Genomic DNA, 25835 nt, shown 5'->3' on the forward strand with positions numbered 1-25835 from the left:
TGCAGGTACGTTACTCTCGTCTGGGGAGGAAATGTCATTGTTAAATATTACATAAAAGTATAAATCTGAGAGTTGAATGTGCAGACAACTTATGGGTACCTCCTTCCGAGAACATCGGTTGTCACTATTTTTATCTGGGTACCATCAGATTTATCGATCGAGTAGTGACCAGCATACGTTTCCAACACATGCAATCAACATATCACACTGCTCAATAATTATACACCACACGCTCCGACACAAACCTCCCAACACTGGCAGCTGCAACATCCGAAGGCTTCATCTGTTTGCCTTTCATCATGTTTTTGTTCTTTTTGATTAGAGGAGGAAAACAATGGATCAAATGGGATGCACAAAGAAGAAAAAGATCCTGCAGAACCACCAAAACCTCAGGGTTTCATCTTCGGGGTTCCAAATCGATGCACGCTGCGATCACTACTTTGTGTCAGCTGAGCAACTCCTTTTCTGCGCTCATGGCTGGTTCGGACGAAGGAGGTGCCATTTTCTTTAGATTTTGCTGATGATAGACTTGTCTAAGTCTCTCGATCTCCTTCTTCAACGCTTCTTGGTGCGCTGCGGTGTTTAAATAACTTAGGCTTTATATAAAAGATCAAAATATATAGCAAAGTATGTTATATATATATATATATATATATATAAAACATACTTTGCTAATTATTTGAGGCTCTCAAATAATTACATTATCCGGTTGGGTTGAATTATAATCACATTTACACCAAGGAAGCAAGAACTTACCGTCCTTAAATATACCGTCCTGCGCCAATGCTGCAATGCGCTGCTTCAGGTGGCTATTGCCCAGCGTGAGAAGCGACCGCTGGTGATCGAGGAACGCGATCCGAGGAGACAGCGCAGAGACTTCGGTCTTCGTTTCCACGCCCAGCGTCGATAAATGCCATCCGAGTCAGAGGACTCCGAGAACTGAAAACTGAGAATTCCGAGGAAGAAAGCTACCTGCAACGTCGTCACGCTGCGCTCCAGCTCCGAAATGTACTGAAGCTTCCTCACCCGCGACCTCTGCGCCGACTGCCGGTTCGCTAAGATCCTAAGTTTGATGCATGTGTTGCAGCAGTCAATGTTCGTGGCTAGCACGGTAAGAGTCGAGATGGGGTGAATGCATCGGTGCATTTACATACCTCTTCACCCTCTTGGGATCGACGGCTATGTCCGTCCCCGCGGCCGGCTGTGGCTCCGCCTTGCACGCGCTCTGCGCCTCCTCCGACTCGTTCTTCGGCTGCTGCTCGGCCAGCTTGTCGTCGTTCATGCTGCTGTGGTCCGACGGCGTGGACGACGAGGAGGCCGGGACGGCGCCCGAAAGAGACGACGGGGGCACGTCGTCGGAGAAGATGCACATGAGCTGGTCGTCGTCGAGGCGGTCGAAGTCGCCTCCCTCGCCCGCGAGGGGCTGCTCGAGGAAGGCGATAGAGTCGCTGACGGAGCGGCGGTGGTGGCCGCGCTTGGCGGAGGAGAAGTCGAGGAACTCGTCGACCCAGGAGGGTTGAGATCTAGGAGCTGGTGGCGGCGGCGGGGTTGTCAGGAGCGGAGCAAGGTTAGGCCAGTTTGGGTACATGTTGTTGGGGATCTTTGGAGGGAGCTGTGCCATTGCTCTCTATGTATAGCACCGAATGATTGCTAGCTATAGCATCACCTTGTTGAGGATAGCACTCATCATTAAGACAATGAGTCTCTCTCTCTCTCTCTCTCGTGCTATGTTATGGAGTTGGAGGTGGTGGTGACAGGGTAAGTTAGCTCTGCTGGGTTGGGGGAGGAGGGGAGGATTTGGAGGAGAAAGTGACATGACAATGGAAGAGAAGGAAAGACAGCTAGCACCAGCTGTTAGAGAGAGAAGAAGAAACCGAAGAGAAGGGAGAGAATGGAACGGAGTTGGAGATCAACGGTGTTGCAGGGAAGTCGCAGCAGTAGCTGAATCGAGTTAGGGAATCAGCAACCACCACGTGCTGATGTGACCGTACATTTTGGTCCTCTATGAAACCAAAATACCCATTACACACGTTAAGCGACTCTCAATACGTTGAACTGTTTCAGAAGTGGAACTAAATGATGGAAGAGCAGTAGCATGTGGTAGACGTCGAGCCCAATCATGCCTTCCCATGTGCACAGCTCGCCATGCACGCCCTCCTTAAATGTGTCCCTCACATGCAACAGCCCTTTGTGTCCCCTCGCTCCTTCCTCTTCTTCCCTTCTCCATCACAGCAGCATCTCTATCTCGTCTCCCTGGTTTTCTTTGGCAGTTTCAGGCCGTCTTGTTGGCCATCTGCGCCCGCTCTCAGGTTCAACACTATAAAGAATAGAAGACAATGCATCCTTGGATGTTCCAAGATCTGGAGAATCCATTATGCATGTAAACCATTCTGGCGGTACACAGTGTGTCAGAGAGGCATGTGGATGAACGAGTTGGTGGCATGGAGAAGTTTACATGGACAAGGTGAAGGGAAAAGGTGGCCATCAAAATCTTTCATACTTTGGGAAAACCTTCCACTACATCTGGGCTCCATCTCCACCATATGGTCAAAAAGAAATTAAATGGGATAAGTGGACGAGAATGGGCAAAGAGGAAACACTACACGAGGCTGGACAACCCCACTATGTCGAATCTAAACGCTAAGTCACAGGTAAGGAAGGAGAAGGTGAAAAAGAAACTGGTTCAGAACAGCAGCTCTGAGCAAGATGAACATGGTGTTTGTCAGAAGCACTGTTTGGGGTCCCGTTCCATTATCATGCAGTAATGATGGTCGATTGCCGATGCATGGTATCGTAGACCTAATCTGCGTTCTTGGAAATGGGAGTTGTTTATAGATCAAACAATGACAACACACAAGACAATTTGCTCGGCTGTGCTGCCTTTTGCTTGCTTACTTCACGTGTATATATATATATATATTGGAGGAACCCGATCCGGCACAAGCCTTATCGGGCTTAACCCGAACCCAGACACGCTGGTAAGGAAGGATCCGCTCGTTCGTGCGTTCGGTCGTCAGAGCCATAAGCCAGCCGAGATTGGAGCGTTATCGGGCTCAATTCGAACAACGCTGATAAGGACCCGGTCGTTCGTGTGTTGAGTCGTACGCAACTCATAACTTAACCGACAGTGGCCGAACCCCAATCCGAATCCCGGCCACTATATAAGGCTCATCGAACGATGTCGGCCTCCGAAACCCCCTCTTCCGTTGCCTTCCTCACCTCTCAAGAACGGCTTCCGCCGTTTCTGTTATCTCCGTCGATCTCAAGAAGGGGAAGTGGTTGAGGCGGAGACCACCACCGGAGCCGTTCCCTTCCGGCTCCAATTGGATAAGCCCATCCCCTTCAAGGTCGATCCATCGTAACCCTAACACTTTCTTGATCTCTTGACTCTTCTTGATCTGTGATGTGTGTGCTTCTTTGGCGTAGATCAGAATGGGATCCTGAGAAGATATGCTCGCCGCGGTCACCGAGGACTCCATGATCGTAACCCTTGCATAGATCAAGATCGGAGCTCGCAGAGGACTCCAAGATCGTCTTGCCTCATTTCAAGTGGCAGAGGCTTTGGATTATCCTCCACCCCACGGTAAATTCTTTTGATCCCGATACTTCTATTTCCTGGGGTTGAAATCTTAGTGTCATTTGTGGTCTGCGTTTTGCACCTGCTAAAAGATTTATGTGGAGTTCAATCTTTTCTCTGTTTCTTGATTCTAGTTTTCTCCACTAACTTTCCGTGCTATGGGATAAACCACTTAGAAGGAAATGCGATTGATACATCAGCATTGAGGTGACGAGACGTATTGACATAGATAGATCTGGTTACATGCAAGAGGAAGAAAAGAGATCCCGGACTTGTTGGTTTGGTGTTTGATGGTAAAGACTCATGAAATGCAAGTAAAGGAATGCTAAAGAGGAAACTGGACATTCTTGGCTACATATATGCCAATGGCTTTTAGTTGTGAAATCGACAAATGGTTGTGTGTTTCTTCTTGGTGATCACCTAAAAGATCCTGATATCTAGCCACTTTGATTACACTATAGCGGTTTTAAGCATGGTTTTAGATATTGATCAAGTGCTGGTCTCGACACATTATTACACCGGTTGATGTACTAATTAATAGATGACAAGTTTTATAAGAAAAAATATAAAACAAAAAATAGAAAACAAAGACTGACTTATATTTGAGACCATGTTTTAAATGCCATATATTAAGTTATGATGGTTTTTTTCAGATATCTTTCTTACAATTAGTATCTCTAACATGCATCCTCTCTATGAGACTTTAAAAATGTCCAGGACTGGAAAGGGCTTCATGTGTTTACTTTTGCATGGAATTTATAAAAAAATAATTAAGTTTATGATTATTCTATTATGAAGAATTTGAAGTTAATGAGCTCCAGTTTTTGCTATTGTTTTTATTGTGGATGTAAGCTGTGGCCATCCTCCAATGTTTATTTTACTGTAACACATTATATATATTCAACTGAAATTACCGGTTCGCTCGAGCGTATAAGATTAAGTTGTTCGGGTCGAACTCTGAGCCTCTAACTCATCCTCTAAATCGATTTGTCTTTTTTTTGTGCATTGAATTTCATTCAGCAAGCCAGTGTTAGAAGCAAAATCGGAGACCTAATTTATAAACTTTTGTAGAACAAACTTCTCTCAACCAGATGAGGTCTGTTGGCTGTGCACTTAGGAAATTGTTAATGTCTCAGTTTCACTGATTTTAATTTTTTTCTAAAATTATAAAAATGATTGTTCTAAGTTGCAATTATTGGATGTCGATGTCCTTGGCCGACAATTTCAATTTTAGGTTTCAGTGATGATAATATCTACTTTTTGCAACATTTGATGTTTACCCATAGTTAATATTGGTGGATGAAACAAGTTGATGTTTGGAAACCTGGGCTTGAAATTTAATTAAAATGCATGCACCACTGAGACCGGATGCATAAAAAAAAAAGAAAAAGATTTCCATGGTTTAAATAATGTGTACACCTGCAATGTTTTGAGTTTGTGGAAAATATTGTTAAAACAGGTGATGTATGTTAAAACAGGTGATGTTTACTCATTGAAGCCCATAAGAAATGGTTGAAAAGAACTTTTGTAAACTCTGATTTGCTTGGATCAAAAAAATTGTGGCATGTGTTTGATGTATGTGAACTGATTAGACACATGTAGTCTTATGTTTGATGTATGTGTTCACTTTTCGAAAAGAAGAATATGCTGGGAATGAAGATCATGGTTCAGAGTAAGCATCCATAGTTTAAAACAGGTGACTTTGCTAATTATGTCATTGTTTGTTGTATATTAAATAAGTTTAATGTATCTGTTCACTTTTAGGAGTGTGTACTAGCAATGATATTCGATTTTATTAAGGTTTAGAAAACAATGGTTCAAATTAAAAAGAGTAAATATAAATACAACACACATTTAGTCTTGGGAAAGAGACTGACAGTTTAAATCAAACAACCTTCGATAAAGAACAACCAGTTTATTCTGCACTCTTGGTGCCAACAAAAATTGTGGTTGATTCCTGAAGAACGACAGAAGGTTTGTGTCTTTGGAGCTTAAATTTTTTTATACTATGGGGTAATGCAGACATTTTGTGTTATCATAATTACTGTTAATAGGCTTTTGACATTTTGCATGATTAAATTTGATGTTAGGTGCATTAAATTTATAAATATGCTTTTGACATTTTATAATTACTGTTAATAGGCTTTTGACATTTTACATTTGTTGGATTGTGGTTCCGTGAAATTTTTGGGGAGTTTAGGTTGCAAATCATTGTGTTGGTGCAATAGTTATGTTAAGTGATAAGACATTCACCAAATAGGATATAAAAAGAAATTTCATACAAATTTCATAGATCGGCTGTCGTCAGTGGTTTTCCACGACATCTGAGTTTGTACATGGACTAAATTTGTGTATATAATAAAAAATTTAGGCATCTTTATTGTTTATAACAACGGTCGCTTTGGAGATGACTCTGAGGAGTGTTGAATACACTTTTATTTTATTTTTATTTTATACTGTGGATGCCAACTAAATCCGTCAATTTCTTCTTGTTCCGTTATCAGGAAGTTTGTTTTTTATTGTTTTAGATTGTTTATTCTTAAAAACTTCTCGAATGAGAATTTGAATTATCAATCTTTGCAGGTAAATAACGCAGCATTTGCTGTGAGCTCTGCCGCGGCTATTTGGAGTTCGTAATTTCCCGCCAGAATTCTTGTGACACTCCACGAACTCGAGTTGTAGCTGTTTCGTACGAACTCGAGAACCTTTCGAAAGTGCAATCTGCAGCAGCAAAAGTTTTTCTGGTCAAAAGAAGGTTGGGCAAAGCAATAAAAAAGAACGCAGATTGTGTGCTGAATTTTTTTCAGAATTATTTACGATTATTTTCAATATCAAGGAAAAGGAAATGCCATTTTGTAAATTTCTGACATATATTACACAAATTTTTAAATATGATAGATTTTATGATCATAATTATAGTTTTATGATCATCCAGTTTTACGAGTCCACAACCAAAATATTTTAGATCAAAGTGGATGGACGGTTTACTAGGATAATCAAAATATATTACAATATCTTGCTCTGAATTTGAAGGTGAGCAAGACCAGTGATTTTATTCTCATTGTCTTTAGACTTAATTTCTACGAGGTTATGAATTGGTTGTCTATCTACTCGCTCTCTACTATGTACGAAGGACCATCAATCCAAATTGACAAGATCCTGGTTTATGTGAGAATCAGATATGTGCCAGTTACTTTAGCACTGCATTATAATTAATTGTGTAAAATCAAATAGAAATTCTAATACTTCAAAAATATTTCTATCAGTTCATCAAAACTACAATTAAAATTAATTCATATCATATCAAGAAGCGTTATATTAAGAGTTATCTTTTTTTTTAATGTTATCTGACTGACTTCCCATAGTATATCAGCAGTTCCTCCTTGAACCAAAGGAGAAGTTGAACCAACAAAACCTGATTTGGCAATATCAAGTTCTCCCCTCGAAGCAAAAGCCCGGACAGGATGAGGCTCAAGCCTTGTCCTTGTCAGTTCGCTTTATCAACTCTGCAAATATGCTAAAAAAACCTATAACAAAGATAACATCTGTAACATCAAACAGGAAGGTATAACATCAAGATCATGAAAATGATCGAAAATAAGGAGGATATAACGTTGAATGTTCTTCAGACCAACAAAAATCTGGTTAAGTGGATCGAAAATAAGGAATGTATAACATTGATTGTTCTTCAGACCAACAAAAATCAGCAGGTATAAGATGGTCAAGTGGCTTCTATGTTGAGTTAAATATGAAAGATGATAGTAACATAGATTATTCTTCTCAAACATAAACAGACTTTTAATATGCAAAGAATCACAGTTGTACATCTCATTACCCCCTGGGATGATACCTGCTCTTACCATTACTTTTCTTCTCAAAGGTCTTCTTTGGGGTAAATGAAACTAAGTCTCTGTTTTTCATAGTTGCATATAAATTCTGGAAATGCTGTGCTGTCACGATGAATGACTTTTCTGATATATACCCCAGAGACCATAGTAACTGTTTTCATTCTCCAAAGTAGTCTGGTCATTTACCGGTCTATGGAGGCAGCTGAGGTATGGACATTACGATTCAATATGGGTCTACAAGGTTCAAGGATGGACACAACCTAAATCTGATAAGTGAAGTGCATCCTGAACTGACCCATTCTAAATCTTAAAAGCCAGCCCTGATTCATCAACCTAGCAAGCCTGTTTTGTGCCAATAACTTTACCAAATCATCATCCATGTAATCAACTGTGACCAAGGAAAGTTCTAACTCGATTGACTTAATCCAATCAGATCTAGGCAGCTTTAACCAAGGTCTTAAACATCAGTCTGACATTAATTATAATAACTTATGCAGCACATTTACATGAGAGAAGCAGGTTAGTATTCTGTTATTGTGAACAACACAAAATTTTCAGTCGATCGGCATAATCGACCCAACCAAACCTAGGCAACATTAAACATGGTCTTAAATATCAGTCTGACACTAATTATAATAACCTATGAAGTACATTTACATGATAAAAGAAGGTTAGTAATCTATTTTTCAGATGCTAAGGTCAAGGATAATGATTTTACTACTCAAAAACAGAAATCAAAAGATGATCAGTAATTTGTTCAAGCACTGCATTAATGGGTGATAGCACAAACCACAAGCTCTTTGATACTGACCTATAACACATCAAATCTAGAGATACTGATCACTCGGAAGCATGACTTTAATTCATAGCTAATCACTGGATCGGCCAAATCCAATGTGGACCACTTGACAACAAAACTTAACCTAATCTCCCTCGAATTCTGACATATATGGCCTTTCACTTCTATCATTGAAGGTCTGCTTTAGAACGACTAGCTCCAGTATCCATCACAAGAATAAATTTGCCTAGACAATAAAATTACAGAATATGTGATTACCTTCAACAAGATTCCAAAGAAGACACTATTCATGCTGCATCCATCTGGCAGGTCGGATCCACGTCCAGGCGATCAACGCAAGCCTCTATCGGATTCATCGCCATCGCGTACAGCCGGCAGTATCATTTCCTGGCGAGCACCAGTCCCTCGAATATCTGCTCCAAGAACATGTAAGAATTCACGAAACCGATATATTCAACAGGGAAGAGCAAGTAAATTTGATCAACCTAATGCTGGTGAGGTTTCGAGGGTTTCGATGGGCCTTCGGGAGGCAGCGAGTGGCGTAATTACATCGTTTCTTGGTCCTCAAATATATATGCTCCCAAGAACATCTCGGGATTCAAGAAACCCACCGAATCACAGTCAAGAAAGGGAAGAGGAGGCGAAACTGATCGAGATGCTGCCATCGGGCGAGCATCCCGACGCGATACATCGGATCTTGGATTCCCAAGAACATTTCGGGATTCAATAAACGCACCAAATCACAGTCAAGAAAGGGAAGAGGAACCGAAACTGATCGAGATGCTGCCATCGGGGGGAACATCCGGACACGATACATCGGATCTTGGGGGTTCAAGCGGGGTTTCAAGAGTTCGGGCGAGACATTCGGTAGGTGGCAAGAATGGGGAACCGCATCGCCTGTTGCCGATGTCCACTCCCTGCCCCCAAGAACAACACAGGATTCGAGAAACCAACCAAATCCGCATCAAGAAAACGTAAGAGAAAGCGAACCTGAACGAGCTGCCGCCGTCGCGAGAGTTCGACGATGAGACGTCAGCGATCAATGTTTGTTAGGAGGCGGCGAGAGGATCAATGGTTTGTTGGAGGAGGAGGAACGGCGAGGAGGGAAGGAGAGAAGTGAACGGAAGCAGACAATTGGGGGAGGGGAACCATAACCGCATCTCGCGTACATCCCACGTCGATCATCACCCCAACGCTATAAACGAAGATACCAACGCAACAAGCGTCGTAACACCGGTCGTTACACTCGTCAAAACAAACATTCATGCCACTTGGAACCCTAACCAACGAAAACTATTGAAAATCCCAACACCGAATTAAGCACCGAAGTGTTCAACTGCCGATTTGACTCATAATTAACCCCGTTCATGGGCTTCGTCTCCCGACGTACCTCGTGACTCAAATCCTGACTAATCAATTAGCTCTCACCCAACCAAAAGGATTTGACTACCAATCAGAGTTGGGTGCAAGCAGAATCTTCCTAATCCGACCTAACATTGGGCAGGATTAGGCCGTGTATTTGGAGTCTTGTGTTCGACTCCGACACGACGTAGCCTGATAAACCCAACCTCTAAATATTTTAGCTGGTGGAGCCCAAATCACATTGACTCTAATTAGCCTGATGTGCGAACCAGGCCGTCAGCCTAAACCAACCGGAGCGTAGTCTAATCTGAACATAATTTTGATTGGTCCGTAGGTTAGGTTGGGTTACAGCGGGATTAGTTAATCGAAACATCTAGCAGTTTGACTTTCAAGCTGACATAATACGAGAGTTAAGGGCTTCATCATCAACATTCAGATGCAATTAAAGTACAACGTGACAAGTTTCTCCATGTCTAGCACGTACAAACTACTTGATAAGCCTTGATTGATATTTGGTAGTATGTGCTTTAATCTTCACATTCGTTGATGCTTTAATGCGTGGTGCTCCCCAAAGACAATACAACCTATTGCATTAAACATCGTCGAGCATAATAAGTAAACCCGAAGCGAGAGACGCAACTGGAAATGTACGCAATCACGACAGTGGAGGAAGGGGCAACCGGGCTTCCCACCAAGTCAACATTGTAACAACCGTGCCACGTGAGTCAAGTCATGGACGAGAAACGTGGCGTGTCGTGATACCAACTACTTTGAAACTCGAGACTCTAGTTCATATTGGAAGGGCCCACTCACCCACCAATAGTAGTTATCCGTTGATGCAAAATAAGATTCGACCCAGAAAAGAGAGGTAAAATTAAGAAGCTTTTACTGTCTCTCCAGGTCTTCCATCGCTTCTCCTTGAGCTCTTCTCCCTGTTGACCTATCCCAACTCAGCATCCTCCTGAACGACGAACCCAATCGCGAGGAAGCCGATCCCGAGTCCTTGGATCCCGAGGAGGAGCCTTCCTGGGACGCCGCAGCCGCAGCGGCTCCCGAGGAGTCCTGCGACGCCGCTCTTGGAGGTGGAACGGTGGATGGCTCGCTGACGTCGGGCGTGGCGGCCGGCCGAGGCTCCACCGCCGTGCGACACACCGGGCAGGTGGAGTGGGAGCCCAGCCACATGTCGATGCAGCCGACGTGGAACAGGTGCTTGCAGCTGGGCAGCGTCCTCACCGTCTCCCCTTCCTCCACGGCGCTCAAACAAATGGCGCACTCCGCGCAGCTCCCGTCGTCTTTGCTACCGCCGCCGCCTTCTCCTTGCTTGATTATGACTCGATAAGAATGCGTCGGGAGGGCGGCGATGGCGGAGGGGTCGAGCCCCACGTTGGCCGGATCGTCGTGGGCGGGGTTGTTCGCATAGAAGCGGAGGAGGAGGCTGGCGCGATGCCGGCGGAGGAGGACGTGGCGGACGTAGAGGTGGAGGAAGACAACGAGGACAACAACGGATGTCAGGCAGATGACGGCGGTGGCCAGAATCCTTGTGTTGAGGTCGTAGCTGTCCTTGTTCTCGTCGTAGACAAACCACTCGGGGGAGGGAACGCTGTTAGACATGGCGGCCCTGTTGGTGGTGGCTATGGCGGGTGTGGAGGTGCCCGACTCCTCCTCCTAATGCTCGCCTCCTTGTTGCAGATTCTAACTTAACACCCACCCAAATCTGAATTAAATACTTCGACAGAAATAATGAGTTTGTTGACTAACTTCTCTATGAAACTTCTCATATTTCAAAGCACCAGAATTGTCTTCTGATCATTTTGACCGAGTCTAATTTATGACATTATTGGAGACTAATCGAGGAATGGAGAATCGTGCATGATGTGATTCGTGGAGTAGAGAGGAGACGTGCGGAGGGCGGAACGGGCGACGGTGGCAAACGATGCGAACTCTTAACGAATTGGTATACGTGGAGCGAGAGCGATGGATAGCGGACGGCGGCTCGCTTTTATGTTCGACCAAATTCCTTACGGAAAGATGGAGGAGAAGTTTTAGGGAGGGTAGACTCGATGTACCGAACATATAGCCGGTAAACGACGTAGCGAGTCATGCATCCTCCCGTGGCGTGGGGTGCACTCGGCACTATCACATCATCGAGTCCTTCACTCTTTTGCATCTTACGGGCTAATCCAAATACTACAAACATGTCAATTCAGTATAAAATCATTAAAGCCAGAACTCGAATGACAGAAATATAAAGAAAGGTAGATCATCCGAGTGCGTTCAATTGTCAAGGTAGAAAAATGTATAGAAATGTTGACCGAAAACTTTGGGTAATGTCACTGCAACTGTCGATCAGCTACACCTTTTCGGACCCTAACTCGGACACTTATTTCTCCGATGTAAATTAGGATTGCCTCTCAGGATATCCTAAACCTGTTTGGATTCGGAAAGCATTTATGTCTATTAAAGCCTGCTCCCCCACACACGCACACAGAAGAAGCACGACGAGAAGGCGAAGGCGAAGGCGAAGGCGAAGGCGAAGGCGAAGGCGAAGGCAAGGCGACGATGGTGGTTCACACTGCCGATGTGTTTTGGTTTTCCAGCGTTGCTTTAATGGAGGAGATGCAGGCGCTGCCACCGTCGCACGGGTCATCGGTCCCGGTGGTGATCAAGCTCCAGTACTCCGCGCTGCACTTCTTCAGAGGGGGAGTCACGGTGGCGCCACCCTCCCCCTGCCGCTACTTCCAGTTCGAGCTCAGCGAGTTCCTCCACCAAGAATCTCGCCGTCGCGTCGTCTCCTTACTCCTCTCCCATATAAACGTATACGGTGGAGATTTCTCCGTAGCTCAGTTCGTGGAGGAGGATTTCATCTCCTTATCCGACGACCTAGTCGAGCTCGCCTTGGGCTCGGGCAGAGGGATCGAGATGGAGATCGACGCATTGTCCATCAACGTCTGGGGCGAGGAGGAACATTCTTTCGACTACGGCCTCGGCGGGGACGGGCGGTTTGGCGGCGTGCCAGCCTCGTCGGATTCGATCGCGAAGCTGCAGGCGCTGAGGTACGAGGATGGAGGAGGCGACGTTCGAGAGAGCAGCTGCATGATATGCTTCGAGGAGTTCGAAGGGGGAATGGAGGTGACGCGAATGCCGTGCATGCACGTCTTCCATGGCGACTGTCTCACCAGATGGCTGGAGAGCAGTCGTCTCTGTCCTCTATGCAGGCACCAGCTGCCGCCTGCGTCAGCTGATTCCTGAACCGGACCACCACCTCGTTCTTGGGAATCAAGTCCTCAAACAACCTTTTTAACGGAACATTTAGCGTCATTGAAGGTTGATATTTCAATTAGAGAGTGATAACGGAGCCATGACACGGAGCATTTGGCGTTTCATGGCTCCAACCCATTAGATCAAATGACATTAGTACAAATAATGAAGATGACATTAGGTCACGCATTAAGAAAAAGTTTATCTCAGATCAGTTCAAACCTCTTCGGATGGAGTGTTAAAAATATAAATCGATAGATCATATCTCATTTAATGATTTAATCTTTATATGAAATAATATTAATAAAAAATTATTATTTTTGGCTAGTTAAACAGATAACTTGATGTTAGAACCGATCGATACAAGTTTATCACTATCTAATTGAAATATAATTTTAGCTAATACGAGTCACCTAAGCATATAAAATAACAAAATAAATTATCTTTCTGTCTCAGCTATACTTTATAAATCTAAGTAGCCAAATGCAAAATGCGAGAAGAGGAATTAATAGTTTGTAATATTAATATTGTTTTTACATATTAAGGTAATATATATAGATATATAAATTCTATTCCACAAATAATTTGTAGATAGTTTATATGACTCGAACCTTAATCGTTAAGTTAATAAATAAATAATTATATTATAATATTAAAACTATTCATGTCGCTGTCGACATATTTTGATACTTCAAATACGAATGTCCGTATTCAGCTTCGTGTAATAGAAGGAATTTAATCTTCGAGAAACGTACCTCATCGTCGAAGACGCGTGGCAGGATGACGTGCCTACCTGATGTCCTGTGGCGCATATTTTGTGGCGGTCCATGGCGGGAGCGGGAAGATGGCACTTGAAACTGCGACTCCGTGGCGCTGGCTGCTGTGGCGGGCCGACTCGGGATTCGAAATTCCACTCGCATCCGTTCCGGTTCAGCCGAGTCGGACTCACCTCCTGCGAATCGTTTCGCTTCGCTCCTGCCAAACAAATCCAATATTCGAATACAAATTTCCCTCCTATACCGCCTCTACAAATACCCCTCTCCTCTTCCTCCCCGCTCGGCCCCCCAAAAGTCGCCTCCCGCATCCATCGATCGATCCATCTCTTGCTCTCTGGCAATGGCCCTCCACATCCCTCAAATCGTGGAGAACGCCCCTTCCTCGACCTCGACCGCGACAGCCCCGGTCGCCCTTTCTTGCTGTGCTTTGAGCGTCTCCTTCGACAAGCCGTGCAGAAAGCTGCAGAAGTGCAGGAGGCGGGTGCCCCTCGAAGACATCACCCACCTCTTCCGCAACCTGCCTTCTCCCCAGATCGGCGCCGCCTCCCATCTTGCGCAGCCGCGCCAAGCGATCGACGATGTAAGCCCTCTGGAAAGAAGAGCTCAGAATGCCCCGGCCGCAAGGGATTCCGGCGTGTCTCTCCGCAAGGGATTCCGGTAGTGGCTCCTGCGCGAGATCCACCTTTTCTATAGGGACATCTCTGAATCAATCGGCATTCGCTTCAAGATTCCATCAACGCATGCGTAGCTTTCAGATATGTTTCGCGCTCTCGGTGTGGGGGTATTTAGTCTGACGTACAATCTCGGTCAATAATTGGTTGATTCTGACAAACGCTGGCCGTTTGATTAACATCCATGATCACCGTTTATGTTGTCTTCTTGAGTGCTCTTTCGGGTTCTTTAGGAGTGGCCACAATTATGGTGGAATTTCCAATAAAAAAAATCTTGGAATCCAATATGTATTGAGCTCTAATCTCCTATCACGCCTTTCTTGATCTTACTTGTTTTGAAATTTGTGGATTGCAGTGATTAGTTGATTCCATTCTAAATAATTAAGGCTTATGACTTTGTTGGTGTTGTTTCTATTATACGGATCGGTGGGTGAATTAGTGGCCACCGGACCGTTCCGATAGAATTGAGGTTTTGGGACCCAACAGCTACAAAAATAACTGATCATGAAAGACCGCAGAGGGACGGTGTCATGCGTTTCGAGTGCGCATTTTGAATTCTGTGCATCAATTAGCATGCTGATTCATGTAGGTGTGCTGGTGAGGCAAATGATCAGCGGCCATCGTGCGAAGGCAGTTTGGCATGCGGCGGGGTGGCGTTATCGACGGCACCTTCGAGCTCATTAGTGGCAATCGAAGCAGCCTGTGAAGAGGGATCATTTGGCTCCTGCCATGCCGAGAGGTCATCCGACAGCTACAACGTGGGGGATCTTTGTTCGCGGCCACTATATTAGGTGATAAGTATGACCCATCAGAAGACGCTGCAAAAGAATGGAATTTAATTGCGCAAATGTTTCTCTTAAATATCGATGGAGATGGCGTTGATTCATTGTCTCTTACTAGTAGGGCGTGGCATGGCGATGGGGATCAAACTTGCGCTATGCTTGCTCCTATGCGTCGGGTTCGTGTGCACCGAGGAAGCACGGCTGCTGCATTGTGTCGGTGACTGCGAACACGGGGCTGAGAACACGGCGGAGGGCGTGACCGGAGGGCGAAGCTCGATTTGGGAGTTGGAGTGGGGGAGCGAGGTGATGAGAGCGGGTGAGAGGAAGAGGGAGATACCGGGAGGACCAGATCCGCACCACCACCGTTAGCCCGCTTGAGCTCTCGTCGTTGTTTCCCACGTCTTCAAAGGTCTGGTCGATCGTTTGCTGATTTCTTTCGTTATTTATGGGTATTATTGTACGGCTAATTATATTTTATTTTTATAATTAATTATTTTCGATATTTCGATTTTATATTTTAAAAATTATATTGAGATTTTTATAATTGATATGTGCTCAATATAATTTTTGAAAGCAGAAAGACGACGAGAGCTCAAGCGGGCTAACGGTGGTGGTGCGGATCTGGTCGTCCCCGTCCCTCCCTCTTCCTTTCACCCGCACTACTCACGTCGCTCCCCCCACTCCAACTCTGTGGCAAATTCAGAGAAATGAAGAGATGACTTTTGTTTGAGAATGAAGGTTGATTTATTCGGAACACTGTCAACTCAATGGGTGCTTATGCAACATTACGAAACGAGTGACTGCACGCGATAGCAGACCAGTGGTCTTTTATGAACACGAAAGCATAATGACTGACGAGGGGGATTGCACGAAAGGTTTTATTCATGTCTGCCAGCATAAAAGAATTCTTTTGTTTTCTCGACGGAAAGTCTCCCTCTAGATCATGGGCTGGCTTGTCGAGGATTTCACCGAGGGGTTTGCACCGGAGGCGGTGATGATCCCCCGGCCACGCGCCTCCAGCACTTGCTGGATCGGCAGCGGAGGTAGAAAGCCACCACGGTCGCCTTCCTGAGCACCGCTCTTTCAACCACATTTTCTATTTCATGGCCAAAACTTTCAACCACTTGCGTGTTCAAATTGATAAACACTGAACTAAAAACACTGAGAAATAAATTAAAAAAAAAAAAGTTCTCCCAAGTGGCGCTGCCACATGGCAAGATGCTTCGCTAACGAGCAGCAGCTAAGATGCTTCTGCCAACGAGGCAACCGTATTGACACCTGCAACATGTGATCCATGAAAACTCTGGACTCGGCGTTCAAAGGGATCATTTGCCAAAAACATCTCTATGGTGAGATCCTTTCCTCCGCTTCACTACACTTCCACGCTTGATGGTCATCTCTTCATGCTTGCTATCAAAAACTTCCGGCTTTTCACTCCTACCTAATCTACGTCTAGACTTTGATATCCTCTTTGAAGACAACACACTGCCATCCTCGACGTTCAGTTTCTCTCTGGGCAGGGGTTCATCATCCACCAACTGCCAGTTATACACAACATCATCCCCATTCTCGAACCGCTGAGCCACCGGCTCACCTGCCCCAGAGAGTACGTTATTAAAGGTGAGTTGTCCACTGTTTCCACCTTTCCGATCTAGAAGCAGAGGATCTGGCCTAATTATAGTTCCCAAAATGCTCCTTTGTGGGCCCAACCGCATGATGGCTTTGGCATCTGTTAATGTAGAATAAGCCATTGCAAAAGCAGACCTAACCTGCAGCATTTGAAATGATCGGAAGTTTAGCCAGAGTTACTAAGCGTTGTTAAAAAGCCTCAGACAGTGTTCGATAATTAGAATAAGCAGCACACAAATACACAGAAATAGGGTAGTAAAGAAATCTACGAAACTGACACAGCATGCAACAGAATAATATGACAATAAAGAATGAGTGCTCTATGTCTGGATTAGAATAATATGACAATAATATGACAATAAAGAATGAGTGCAGGTTAACTCCTTATTTGGAAATACACTCTCTATATCTATTTGGAAATACACTCTCTCTCTCTGTTGCTTGCCCGCTTCATCTCTAAATCTCGCTCGGTATATCCAAAGCCAATATAAAATCATCCAATGATATAGGTGCTCAATAATCACACACCAAAAAAAGTCTTGGCGCACATGCCATCTAGTTTGTCAAATTTTTGTAGCATGTAATGCATAAGCACAACTATCAAGAACATTTCATTTTATAGGATTTTAGGCATAGCAGATAAAATTTCCTTTGATGATGTGGCTTTTCAGTTTATATGTATCGTCATTCATAAAGTACAAATGTCAAGATGCAAGACAGGTTGGAGGTACTCAGAATGTGTGCCCTTGAGAATACTGCTATATGCTAATAAGGTGCCTTGGAATTGATCTAATGCCCCATGTGCAGCATCAAGAGGAAGAGGCATTGGACTGACCTTGAGTTCTGTGGGGTGTGCTAATTGGTCACACATATTGCCAAAACATGTGGAGCTAAATAACGCCAAGTCTAAGCTCTCAGTGGAATTCATACAACTCGATACATATGCAATTATGTGACACTCCATGTTTACATGCTTACGTTCTTATCCAATTTGCACTCCATTAGATCTGAGGCCTCTGATATAATTTTTTAACTCCATTAGAAACTCAAAAGTACAAAAATAGAGCAAAAAAGTACCTGGAAAAAAAAAGGAATCTGCCCTTAATTGATGTAAAACTCTCAAGCCTGTACTCAGTCTTAACTATGCCCACGAAAATGCAACAAGAAAACCAACATCTAATGCTAGCCAAAAGTGTGGCCATTTGAAATACTATAATGAAAATACATCATGGGACTAGGTGTGCCCTAACTACTCAAAGCACAAATGAACCACTATTCACTATGAACTATTTAAAAGAAACAGGTGAAACATGTAGCAAAAGCTTAGACAGAGATGCAAGATTCTCAATGTGCAGCACAAAAATTACCAAAACATTCTGAATTATCGCTGTAAAGCAAAAAATCAAGAGACAAGGTAAAGTAGAGAACACTTGCTTTATAGTAGTTGTAAGAGTTCCTCCCAATGTCATTGTCCGGTGCCTAGTTCATTTTGAATACATTAAAATGCATTAAATATTCATTAATACAACTGGCCTTACCAAATAACATAAATTAAACCAGATAAAACCACACCTGGGGATCCTCAATGGAGAGCAGATACGGTTTATCTAAGTTCATAAATCTGTAAATTACATGAGGGAAAAAAAGATCAACAAACATTATCTAACACTATAATTATGCAAGAAAATTACACCGATATAACTTCATTTTATTGAAAGAATTTACCATACCCTTTATCATTCTTTACGAAAAACAAACTTTTGGAGTTGCAAGATATACCAACATCCCAACTGTTTAATTTTCGCCCAAAAAAATCAAAGAAGCCAACCTGCCAAGAAACATGAAATAAAGATGAGAAAGGAAACACTAAATAGGGAAAATCATGACAACATTCTCATTCATTGGTACTCGTTTGCATTCATTTCTGCCTAGATCCCATATAATCTTTTGCAACATTGTAGTAGTCTCATGCAGCCTGATGGTAGATTTTGGATACTCTTTCTCTGAAGCTTGTCATCAAATTAAACATGCCCACTAAAGTTTTACACTTTATGAATATACTTAAATTTTGCTGATTGGTAGAGCTTATTTTTTTTAACCAAAAAACTAAGGGCAAAGATTAGCTGAGGTAAGAACAAGCATCACCCCTGGCATTAGAGCATAACAAAAGAAGCAAGATCCAAGAAACATCTCCCTCTTTAAACCTATCAACTTTGTTTGACCTGGCACAATTTGCCAACCAATCTACAACTTGATTAACCTCTTCTTCTCTTCCTACGAGATAAAATACATTCTTAATTACATTCGATATACTCCGAGGAGGAAGCTCCCAATTACACGACACTCTCCTTGTAGCTCACTTTCTTTACCACCTTAGAGAAAATTTCTTTGGTGGACAAAATCTTTCAGGCAACCATCCATTGCTTCCCAGAGGGACAAAGACATGGTACTTAGTGTAATTTATCTAGAAAGGAACAAAGTTACATTCCTAATAATTTTGGTAACTGGTTTGTCATATTCATGACCTCAAAATTCATCAAAATGCAAGTTTCAAAAAACCCATTAACAGTACAAAATAGCAAGAATTATACCAAAAGAATACCCAAATTGTGTTCCATAGGTTGGCGGTAATCCCGTGAATCTTGTCCTCTCCAATGCATCTGCAAACATGAATGCCCAATGCAGGAATACAAAATTTCAGCAGCAAAATATTGGAAAGGATTTAACGTGGCAGTAAGACAGGGCTATAGAAGTAAATGTCTCTATATATGACGGGCAAGTATAACTACAAAATGGATGGTCTGTGTCGAGTGACAAAGAACAAAATTATAGAACAAAGACAGATAATTCCTTTATGAAAATTAAATCTATTATAAAAGAACAGAGGAATATGTTAATTATAATATATCAGGTTCGTTCAACTTAAATACAGGATAGCTTCTAAAAATGTGATGGTCAACTAATTATATTACAACCAGAATAATTGTGGAAAACACACACACAAGCACACGTCTGATCAAGCAAAATAGCAACAAAAAAAAAGCATCACATTCTTTATATAAAAGCATCTCCTTACCTGTAAAAATACTATTAACATCACAAGAAGTGCATAGGAACCAATACCACCAGAATAAACCTGCAAACAGTACGAAAGAGGTGTTTAATACATGGGCCTTTTGAAAACCAATGAGCAAGACTGACAGTGATGAGACAAAACCTCATTCAGTTCTCTTTGATGCAGAAAGACTTTCAGAACCATACACAATGGTCGTAATGGAGGTATTTTTTGCACAGCTGCCTGAAAGATCAAACAAGAAGCTTAGTATGGGACACATGGATTCCAATATAAGACTATGAATATTCACTGGAAGACTGCTATCTGTTTGTAACGCATCATTAAGCTCCATAGTCCATAATGAGGACATGGATTGGTTTAGTAGTTCATGCAATTTTTTCATTGCTAAATTTTTTATCAGTTAGAAAGGAAATATGTAACTAAAGGAAGCTGGAGATTTATCTCTAAAATGATGACCTGAAAATTTCTTCAAGACATCCTAAATCTCAAGTCAAACAGATAGAATAGGAATTCTTCAGACATTATATCTTAAGGACGCTAAAGGTTTTTAGATGTACCAGAATAACTTTTGACAGCGACTTTGACACCATACTCTTGCATGTTAAAAAACAATGAGATAAACTAATGGTACACAACTCTATGATAAAGCAATAAGCACCTCTTGGCCACTAGATTTTGATCTTAAATTTCTTCATGTATTCTGTACCAACTTCCTCACGATAGCTACCTATTGTCAGGCAAACCAGTGTTTCTAGGTATCAACAACATAAAACACCAAAAAATGCAAACTATTTTCTTTTGCTCTAACCAAATTTCTTCCCTTCAGTCACTCCTCCAGTTACAGATATGCAGGATTTACCAAAAAATCCATTCATTATAAATAGCAAACGCAGATAATGTTTAAGTAAATAGTCTATTCTATTACCTTGATAAAATCAGCAGCCCTAGGTCCACTATCCACATCAAAACTGAAAGGAGAACAAGATAAAAAAAAATTTCCAGTATTAGTCTGCCATAATTGAGAAAAAGAAATGGGGAACAACTACAACTGGTAAAATAGAAAATAATTTAGGCTTCGAGGCATAAAATTTAATTGACATATATGATAACACATCTGAAAATAGATCCTAAACAATAATGGGATCGGTGCTATTAAAAATCTGAGCTCTGATATGCATATTCTAATACATGTATACTAGCAAAAACAAGAACCATTGAGAATGTTGTGGAAATCCACAAGAATTCGAAGGTGAGCAATTCTAGTTTAAAAAATATTAGATTGTTCACTATTGTGACAACTTAAAACATGAATGCACCAAGTTTTAGATGCAAAAAAACCAATAGTTGATTCATCATGATAACGATAGCAGACTTGAGTTGGACACACAACAAATGGTATGGTTAACCACAAGATGGAAATAGCAGAATGCTATGCTTATGTAGTTATACTTAAATCAAGTGGAAATGACCATAAAAAATGTAGAACTGTCATATGTAGTGTATGATATGCGATAAATGAACAAAATACTGGACGACAAGAAATGGCATCATCTTAGTTTAGAATGATCATAATCACATGTTCTGCTATAACCAAGGTCTGTCATACCGAAGCATACCGCCCATATCGGGCGGTACATACCGGTCCGATAAGTTACCGGTATACGGACCGTCCGGTACCGCTACAGTGCTACAGTATGAAAAAAGTATAAAATTATTCGGTAAACCAGGGTGTACCGCTCGGTAGGCCCTGATGTACCGCCCGGTACATCAGTATCGTACTGTACCGAGCCCAGGTCGAAACGCTGGTACGGTACGGTACGACGAACCTTGGTTATAACCATTTTGCTTTTCCTGACTCTCTAACACTAGTAGATGATTTCTTTCACATGGAATAAGTTTTGACATAAAAACATCCTAGGCATTCAAGGGGATGAAATTACATTGAGTGCCATCTCATATCTACCAAGAACCGGGATCGTTCATTAGGAAAAGAAGAAAAGCTGAGCTCAGCTAAGCTTAAACTAACCCAGAAATGAGAGTTTCTGACTAATTGAATTTGTCTAGATTGAAAACAATATATGATAAAAAATCATGGCAAATAAGGAGAGTTGTTTCTCCTGTCAAGGATTGACAAGAAACCAAAGAAATTCTGTCACTAAAGAAAATCGGGGATGCCATCTTTCAAAAAAATTTCTATCCAAAACCTCCTTCAGAATTAGTTCACCACAGAGTGGTGACAAATAGCATAGAACTATTACAATAACTATTTCCTCCTTGATTCAAGTGAGTTGACTACCCTGTCATTAATCCAAGGAAAGCCTCTAGCAGAAAATCCTAACTAGGAGCAATTTGAATACTGTCTTAGATTATCTTAAACTTCTCCATCACATCAATATTTCTTACTTCTTCCTCACAAATAACATTGAACTGTACTAAATTCTCCATCTTAAGAACCAATTAGTTCTCTTTCACTTAAATTGGTAGATCAGTTTGCTGTACAACTATAACAAAAAAATGATATCATTCCATTTCTAGACTTCATATCAGCAACTAATTACTTATAGTTTCACATGAATCTTCTGTTATAATTCCCAGTTAATAATTAAGACAAAATCAGGTCTGCATCATGGTCCAGCTTCAATATGATACATCCATTTACCACAACACGTGCAACAGTGCAAATCTGACATATATTCTAAAAAGCACATAAATCTAACTCAGTAGGCATCACCAAGACATTTCTCGTATTCAGTCTAAGAAAGGGATAAAGCTAGCATGGCTTAACATTTTAATTAACTTTTTAATATAATTGGGGCATTAAAGATCCAGGATGATTAGTTTTCCAAATAATCACCATGACCTTCAGTTATCAAAAATTCCCAAACAGTGCACATTTCTCCAAAGTGCCACCTTTTTTTAGTCAAATAAAAAATGAGGGAGAAAAAAGAACTCAAAAAACAAAAGCAAACTGTAACATCACTCCAGATGAGGCACCCCTTGGCAATTTTACAAACTGAGTTTCTGTTTGGTCATTTCAAAACCAATCGCTTGTCTTGGTAAATTTCCCTAGGATTTACAGCATACCAAAAAAAAAAGCTGCAGTGAAACATGAGAAAAATTTATGTTTCCTTTCGATTGATAAATATCATTCTTTCATGCTCCAGCTATTTGCAACTTGTAAGGAAAAGAGTGTCATAAGTACTGATGAAAAAGAGCATACTAACAAAGTGGATAACAGTCATAACCAAAGGCAAGAACTTTCAAAATCCAAGTAAATATGATCATAAAAGAAATAGGAAAAACAGCATGCTGAAATTTTAGAACTCTTCAAACATCATAAGTCTAAGAGAAGCTTGAACCTGATATCAAAAGCTATGCCACTTCTCTTCTCCACAAATTTTATAATTGGGACACGAGCCTTTGCTATAACCTAAGGAAATACCAAAACATTTTTTGTGATGATGCTGAACTGAGACCTCTACTCAATCTACAATAACCAATAAAAGTATAAGTAGTAACAGTTGTTACCTGCATTTTTATAACAACACCTCTCTGAGATAATGCTCTAGCAAGAGCATAAAGACCAATTTGTGGTGTCTTCACCTCTGACTCCAAAATCACAACCTACAACGGTTAAGACAGGCAGTCAAAAAACATATTATGGCAAAATGCATCAAACCTACACACATTATCATCAAAAGTATCATGCTTACATGATATTCTCACAAAAAAAAATCATCCACCACAAAGTTAATATGGTTTTCGAGGACATAATTATCAATAAATGAAGTGTGCAATATGATCACTATCAGTTATAAAGTAGGCCTGAATATATAAGCATTAGTCTCTCCATTGGAGAAAATATTGTGTGAGGTAGTTATGATGATAGTTTATGCAACCAGATATTTAATATCAGGAAAACCAAGTCCTGAAGAAGCTAAGTGTTTCCAAAAGTGAAGAACAAGATCCTCAAATATCAAATCAACTAAAGTAATTTGAAGATATTCACTGAAGCACCATATGGAATCAATCAGAAATTAGAAGATATTCACTGAAGAAGCAATAATGGAGGTCAAAGACTTGCATCAATGTCACTGGTTGGTAAGTAGAGCCCTGTCCTGAATGATCCAAAAACTTCCACCTAGACAACAAGAAAAATGAAAATGAAACAATTAATAGATATCCAGAACTAGATACAATGTTCAGACAAGAACCAAATTACAAGCTACACTACAGCCTGGAAAGGGACCGAAATCAATATACTTTACAATGTGGCCAGATATGTTTGACAATGTCAAATATACATTGCACAGCAGCATTACGTGAGGCTTGTTCGTCTGGGGTTGGTGAGATGAAGTGACAAAAATCAAGGATCTCTGCAGCAACCAGAACAACTTTAAATAAAATTTCCAGGCATAGATTATAAAAAATAATGCTAAAAATGACAGAGTTAATAAACACACCAGAAGGCTAGGTACCCCAATTGACCTACTTGAGAAACTGAAAACCTGTAGACACACATGACCCATACCCACAATATAGAGAGATTCATTTCACAAAACAAAGTTGGAAACTTGGAATCATTAACAACCAAAATTTCCAAGTGAAATAGAAGGTCAAGAGATCAATTTTGAACTACCTATCAGATATAATCATGTGTTAGACATACTATCACAGTACCTATTGATGTCGGGAGGCAACCGGGATGATTGCCATAGTTCGGAGGCAACCGGGATGATTGCCATAGTTCACATGCACGATATCTAATGATTTTAATGTCCAAGGAAATGTGCAAAAGACAAGTATGTGCATATGGAACTACAAATATCCAAATCTGATAATGGCTAGTCAATCCAAAAGATGAAAAACCAACAATTGACATGACCTCTAAGTATTTTCAAAAAACAAGACGTTTTGCTACGGGACCATTGTTGATTATTTGAATCCGAGGCATCTGAAATATGATAGGGATTGTGTTGCCTAGTTTGATTGATAACTAGTGGATTAGGACAATGTTGGTAAAAATACTCCTGAAGTGATTTTTCAGTAGTGAACTGCCATGTATTTTCTTTTCGGTGAATGAACTCCTAAATGTGTTATTAAATCAAATATGAAGAAAGGAAAAGGGATGTAACTGAATTAAATATAGTTTAGTACTATGCAATCATTGTCATCGTAATTTTTTTTTGACGGCTTCTGAACATTAATTAAATGGACAATTGAATTTATGACTAGTAAAATTTTCACTTCAAATCGCAATTTTACTATTCATAAACAAAGTATTCGATTACCCCATGATATTTCTTTGTCATACTTTCTAGCTTCCATGAATTTTAATATATACACTAAGCAGAATCAAATTTTGTTATCGTAAAATTCACCATGAACATAAAAAAAAAACCCCAGTCGATTAACAGAAAGTTCAAGGAAAGAAAGATCAAGAAAATCGTTAAAGAACAGAAGCAAAAAAAAACAAAAACACAAAAGCGCAATAAACAATTCGATCGATCAGTTCAAAGTGGAAAACGTAATCGAAGTGAGAGAAAAATACGAGGCAGTGCCCCGGCTTAGCCCTTTCGGACGTTAGGAGGCTTTACCCTTGTGGAGCTGAAGCATGGGGCTCTTGAAGCGGCTGCCGGAGCGAAACCAGGCAAGCTCGGAGGCCCGGCCACCGTCACCACTCCGAGGCACAGAGGACGGCGGAGGGGTCTCAAGTGGCCCGGGGAGCTCGTCCGCGGAAGGGGAAGCGGTGGCCACGTCGAGTGAGAAGTAGTCGGTGGCGGGGATCTCGGCGAAAGAGTCGGCCGACGAGGTGACGTGGTTCCGAAAAACCTCATACGACTGGGCGGGGTCGGACTCGACGGTGAAGCCGAGGGTGCCGAAGGTGTCGTACAAGAAGCCCTCGCTCTCCTCCATTGCGACGCCCGCTTTCTTCGAAGGCGAGGAAACCAAAGGGGTTAGACTTGAGATTCGGCGGAGGTCGTGGGAGGAAGGAGGGCTTCGGCGCCCTCTTAGTGTCACCGGCTTTTAGGGTACGATCAGAGAAGAAGCGGACCG

At 41.8% G+C, this 25835-nt stretch overlaps 4 protein-coding genes and 2 long non-coding RNA genes across 10 annotated transcripts; 2 read left to right on the forward strand and 4 right to left on the reverse strand.

The window, feature by feature from the left end:
• Window positions 1-269: 269 nt before the first annotated feature.
• Window positions 270-1998, reverse strand: LOC103997104 (basic leucine zipper 61-like). The gene is made up of 4 exons (XM_009418247.3): window positions 1155-1998; window positions 973-1063; window positions 757-883; window positions 270-573 (listed from the first exon to the last, which is right to left on the reverse strand). Exons 1-4 carry the CDS (start codon window positions 1619-1621, stop codon window positions 446-448), a joined length of 813 nt encoding a protein of 270 aa, XP_009416522.2. The 5' UTR covers window positions 1622-1998; the 3' UTR covers window positions 270-445.
• A 1198-nt stretch (window positions 1999-3196) lies between these two features.
• Window positions 3197-6967, forward strand: LOC135649194 (uncharacterized). The gene is made up of 3 exons (XR_010501181.1): window positions 3197-3347; window positions 3432-3583; window positions 6161-6967. It is a non-coding gene; the product is annotated as an uncharacterized LOC135649194 (long non-coding RNA).
• On the reverse strand, window positions 4643-9497 carry LOC103997106 (uncharacterized). 3 transcript variants are annotated; one of them, XR_010501184.1, is made up of 4 exons: window positions 9215-9497; window positions 8483-8637; window positions 6993-7083; window positions 4643-6298 (listed from the first exon to the last, which is right to left on the reverse strand). It is a non-coding gene; the product is annotated as an uncharacterized LOC103997106 (long non-coding RNA). The 3 variants fall into 3 exon arrangements; XR_010501182.1 differs by having other exon boundaries at window positions 6993-7104; XR_010501183.1 differs by lacking the exon at window positions 6993-7083 and having other exon boundaries at window positions 9215-9489.
• Window positions 9498-10151: 654 nt separating this feature from the next.
• LOC135648409 (E3 ubiquitin-protein ligase ATL41-like) lies at window positions 10152-11310 on the reverse strand. The gene has a single exon (XM_065166082.1). It carries the CDS (start codon window positions 11195-11197, stop codon window positions 10472-10474), a length of 726 nt encoding a protein of 241 aa, XP_065022154.1. The 5' UTR covers window positions 11198-11310; the 3' UTR covers window positions 10152-10471.
• A 712-nt stretch (window positions 11311-12022) lies between these two features.
• On the forward strand, window positions 12023-12835 carry LOC135649991 (uncharacterized). The gene has a single exon (XM_065169015.1). The coding sequence runs from the start codon at window positions 12146-12148 to the stop codon at window positions 12833-12835; it is 690 nt and encodes a 229-aa protein (XP_065025087.1). The 5' UTR covers window positions 12023-12145.
• Window positions 12836-16142: 3307 nt separating this feature from the next.
• On the reverse strand, window positions 16143-25834 carry LOC103997108 (uncharacterized). 3 transcript variants are annotated; one of them, XM_009418250.3, is made up of 13 exons: window positions 25376-25834; window positions 24047-24154; window positions 23863-23919; window positions 23307-23402; window positions 23138-23208; window positions 20704-20746; window positions 19920-20000; window positions 19779-19838; window positions 19294-19362; window positions 18433-18530; window positions 18275-18323; window positions 18137-18181; window positions 16143-16842 (listed from the first exon to the last, which is right to left on the reverse strand). In XM_009418250.3, the coding sequence occupies exons 1-13, from the start codon at window positions 25613-25615 to the stop codon at window positions 16399-16401; spliced, it is 1461 nt and encodes a 486-aa protein (XP_009416525.2). In that variant the 5' UTR covers window positions 25616-25834; the 3' UTR covers window positions 16143-16398. The 3 variants fall into 3 exon arrangements, with proteins under 3 accessions (XP_009416525.2, XP_009416524.2, XP_065025367.1); XM_009418249.3 differs by having other exon boundaries at window positions 24042-24154; XM_065169295.1 differs by lacking the exon at window positions 25376-25834 and adding an exon at window positions 24242-24423 and having other exon boundaries at window positions 16153-16842.
• Window position 25835: the final 1 nt, after the last annotated feature.

This window comes from Musa acuminata, chromosome BXJ3-9 (genome assembly GCF_036884655.1).
Source record: "Musa acuminata AAA Group cultivar baxijiao chromosome BXJ3-9, Cavendish_Baxijiao_AAA, whole genome shotgun sequence".
Lineage (NCBI taxonomy): Eukaryota > Viridiplantae > Streptophyta > Magnoliopsida > Zingiberales > Musaceae > Musa > Musa acuminata.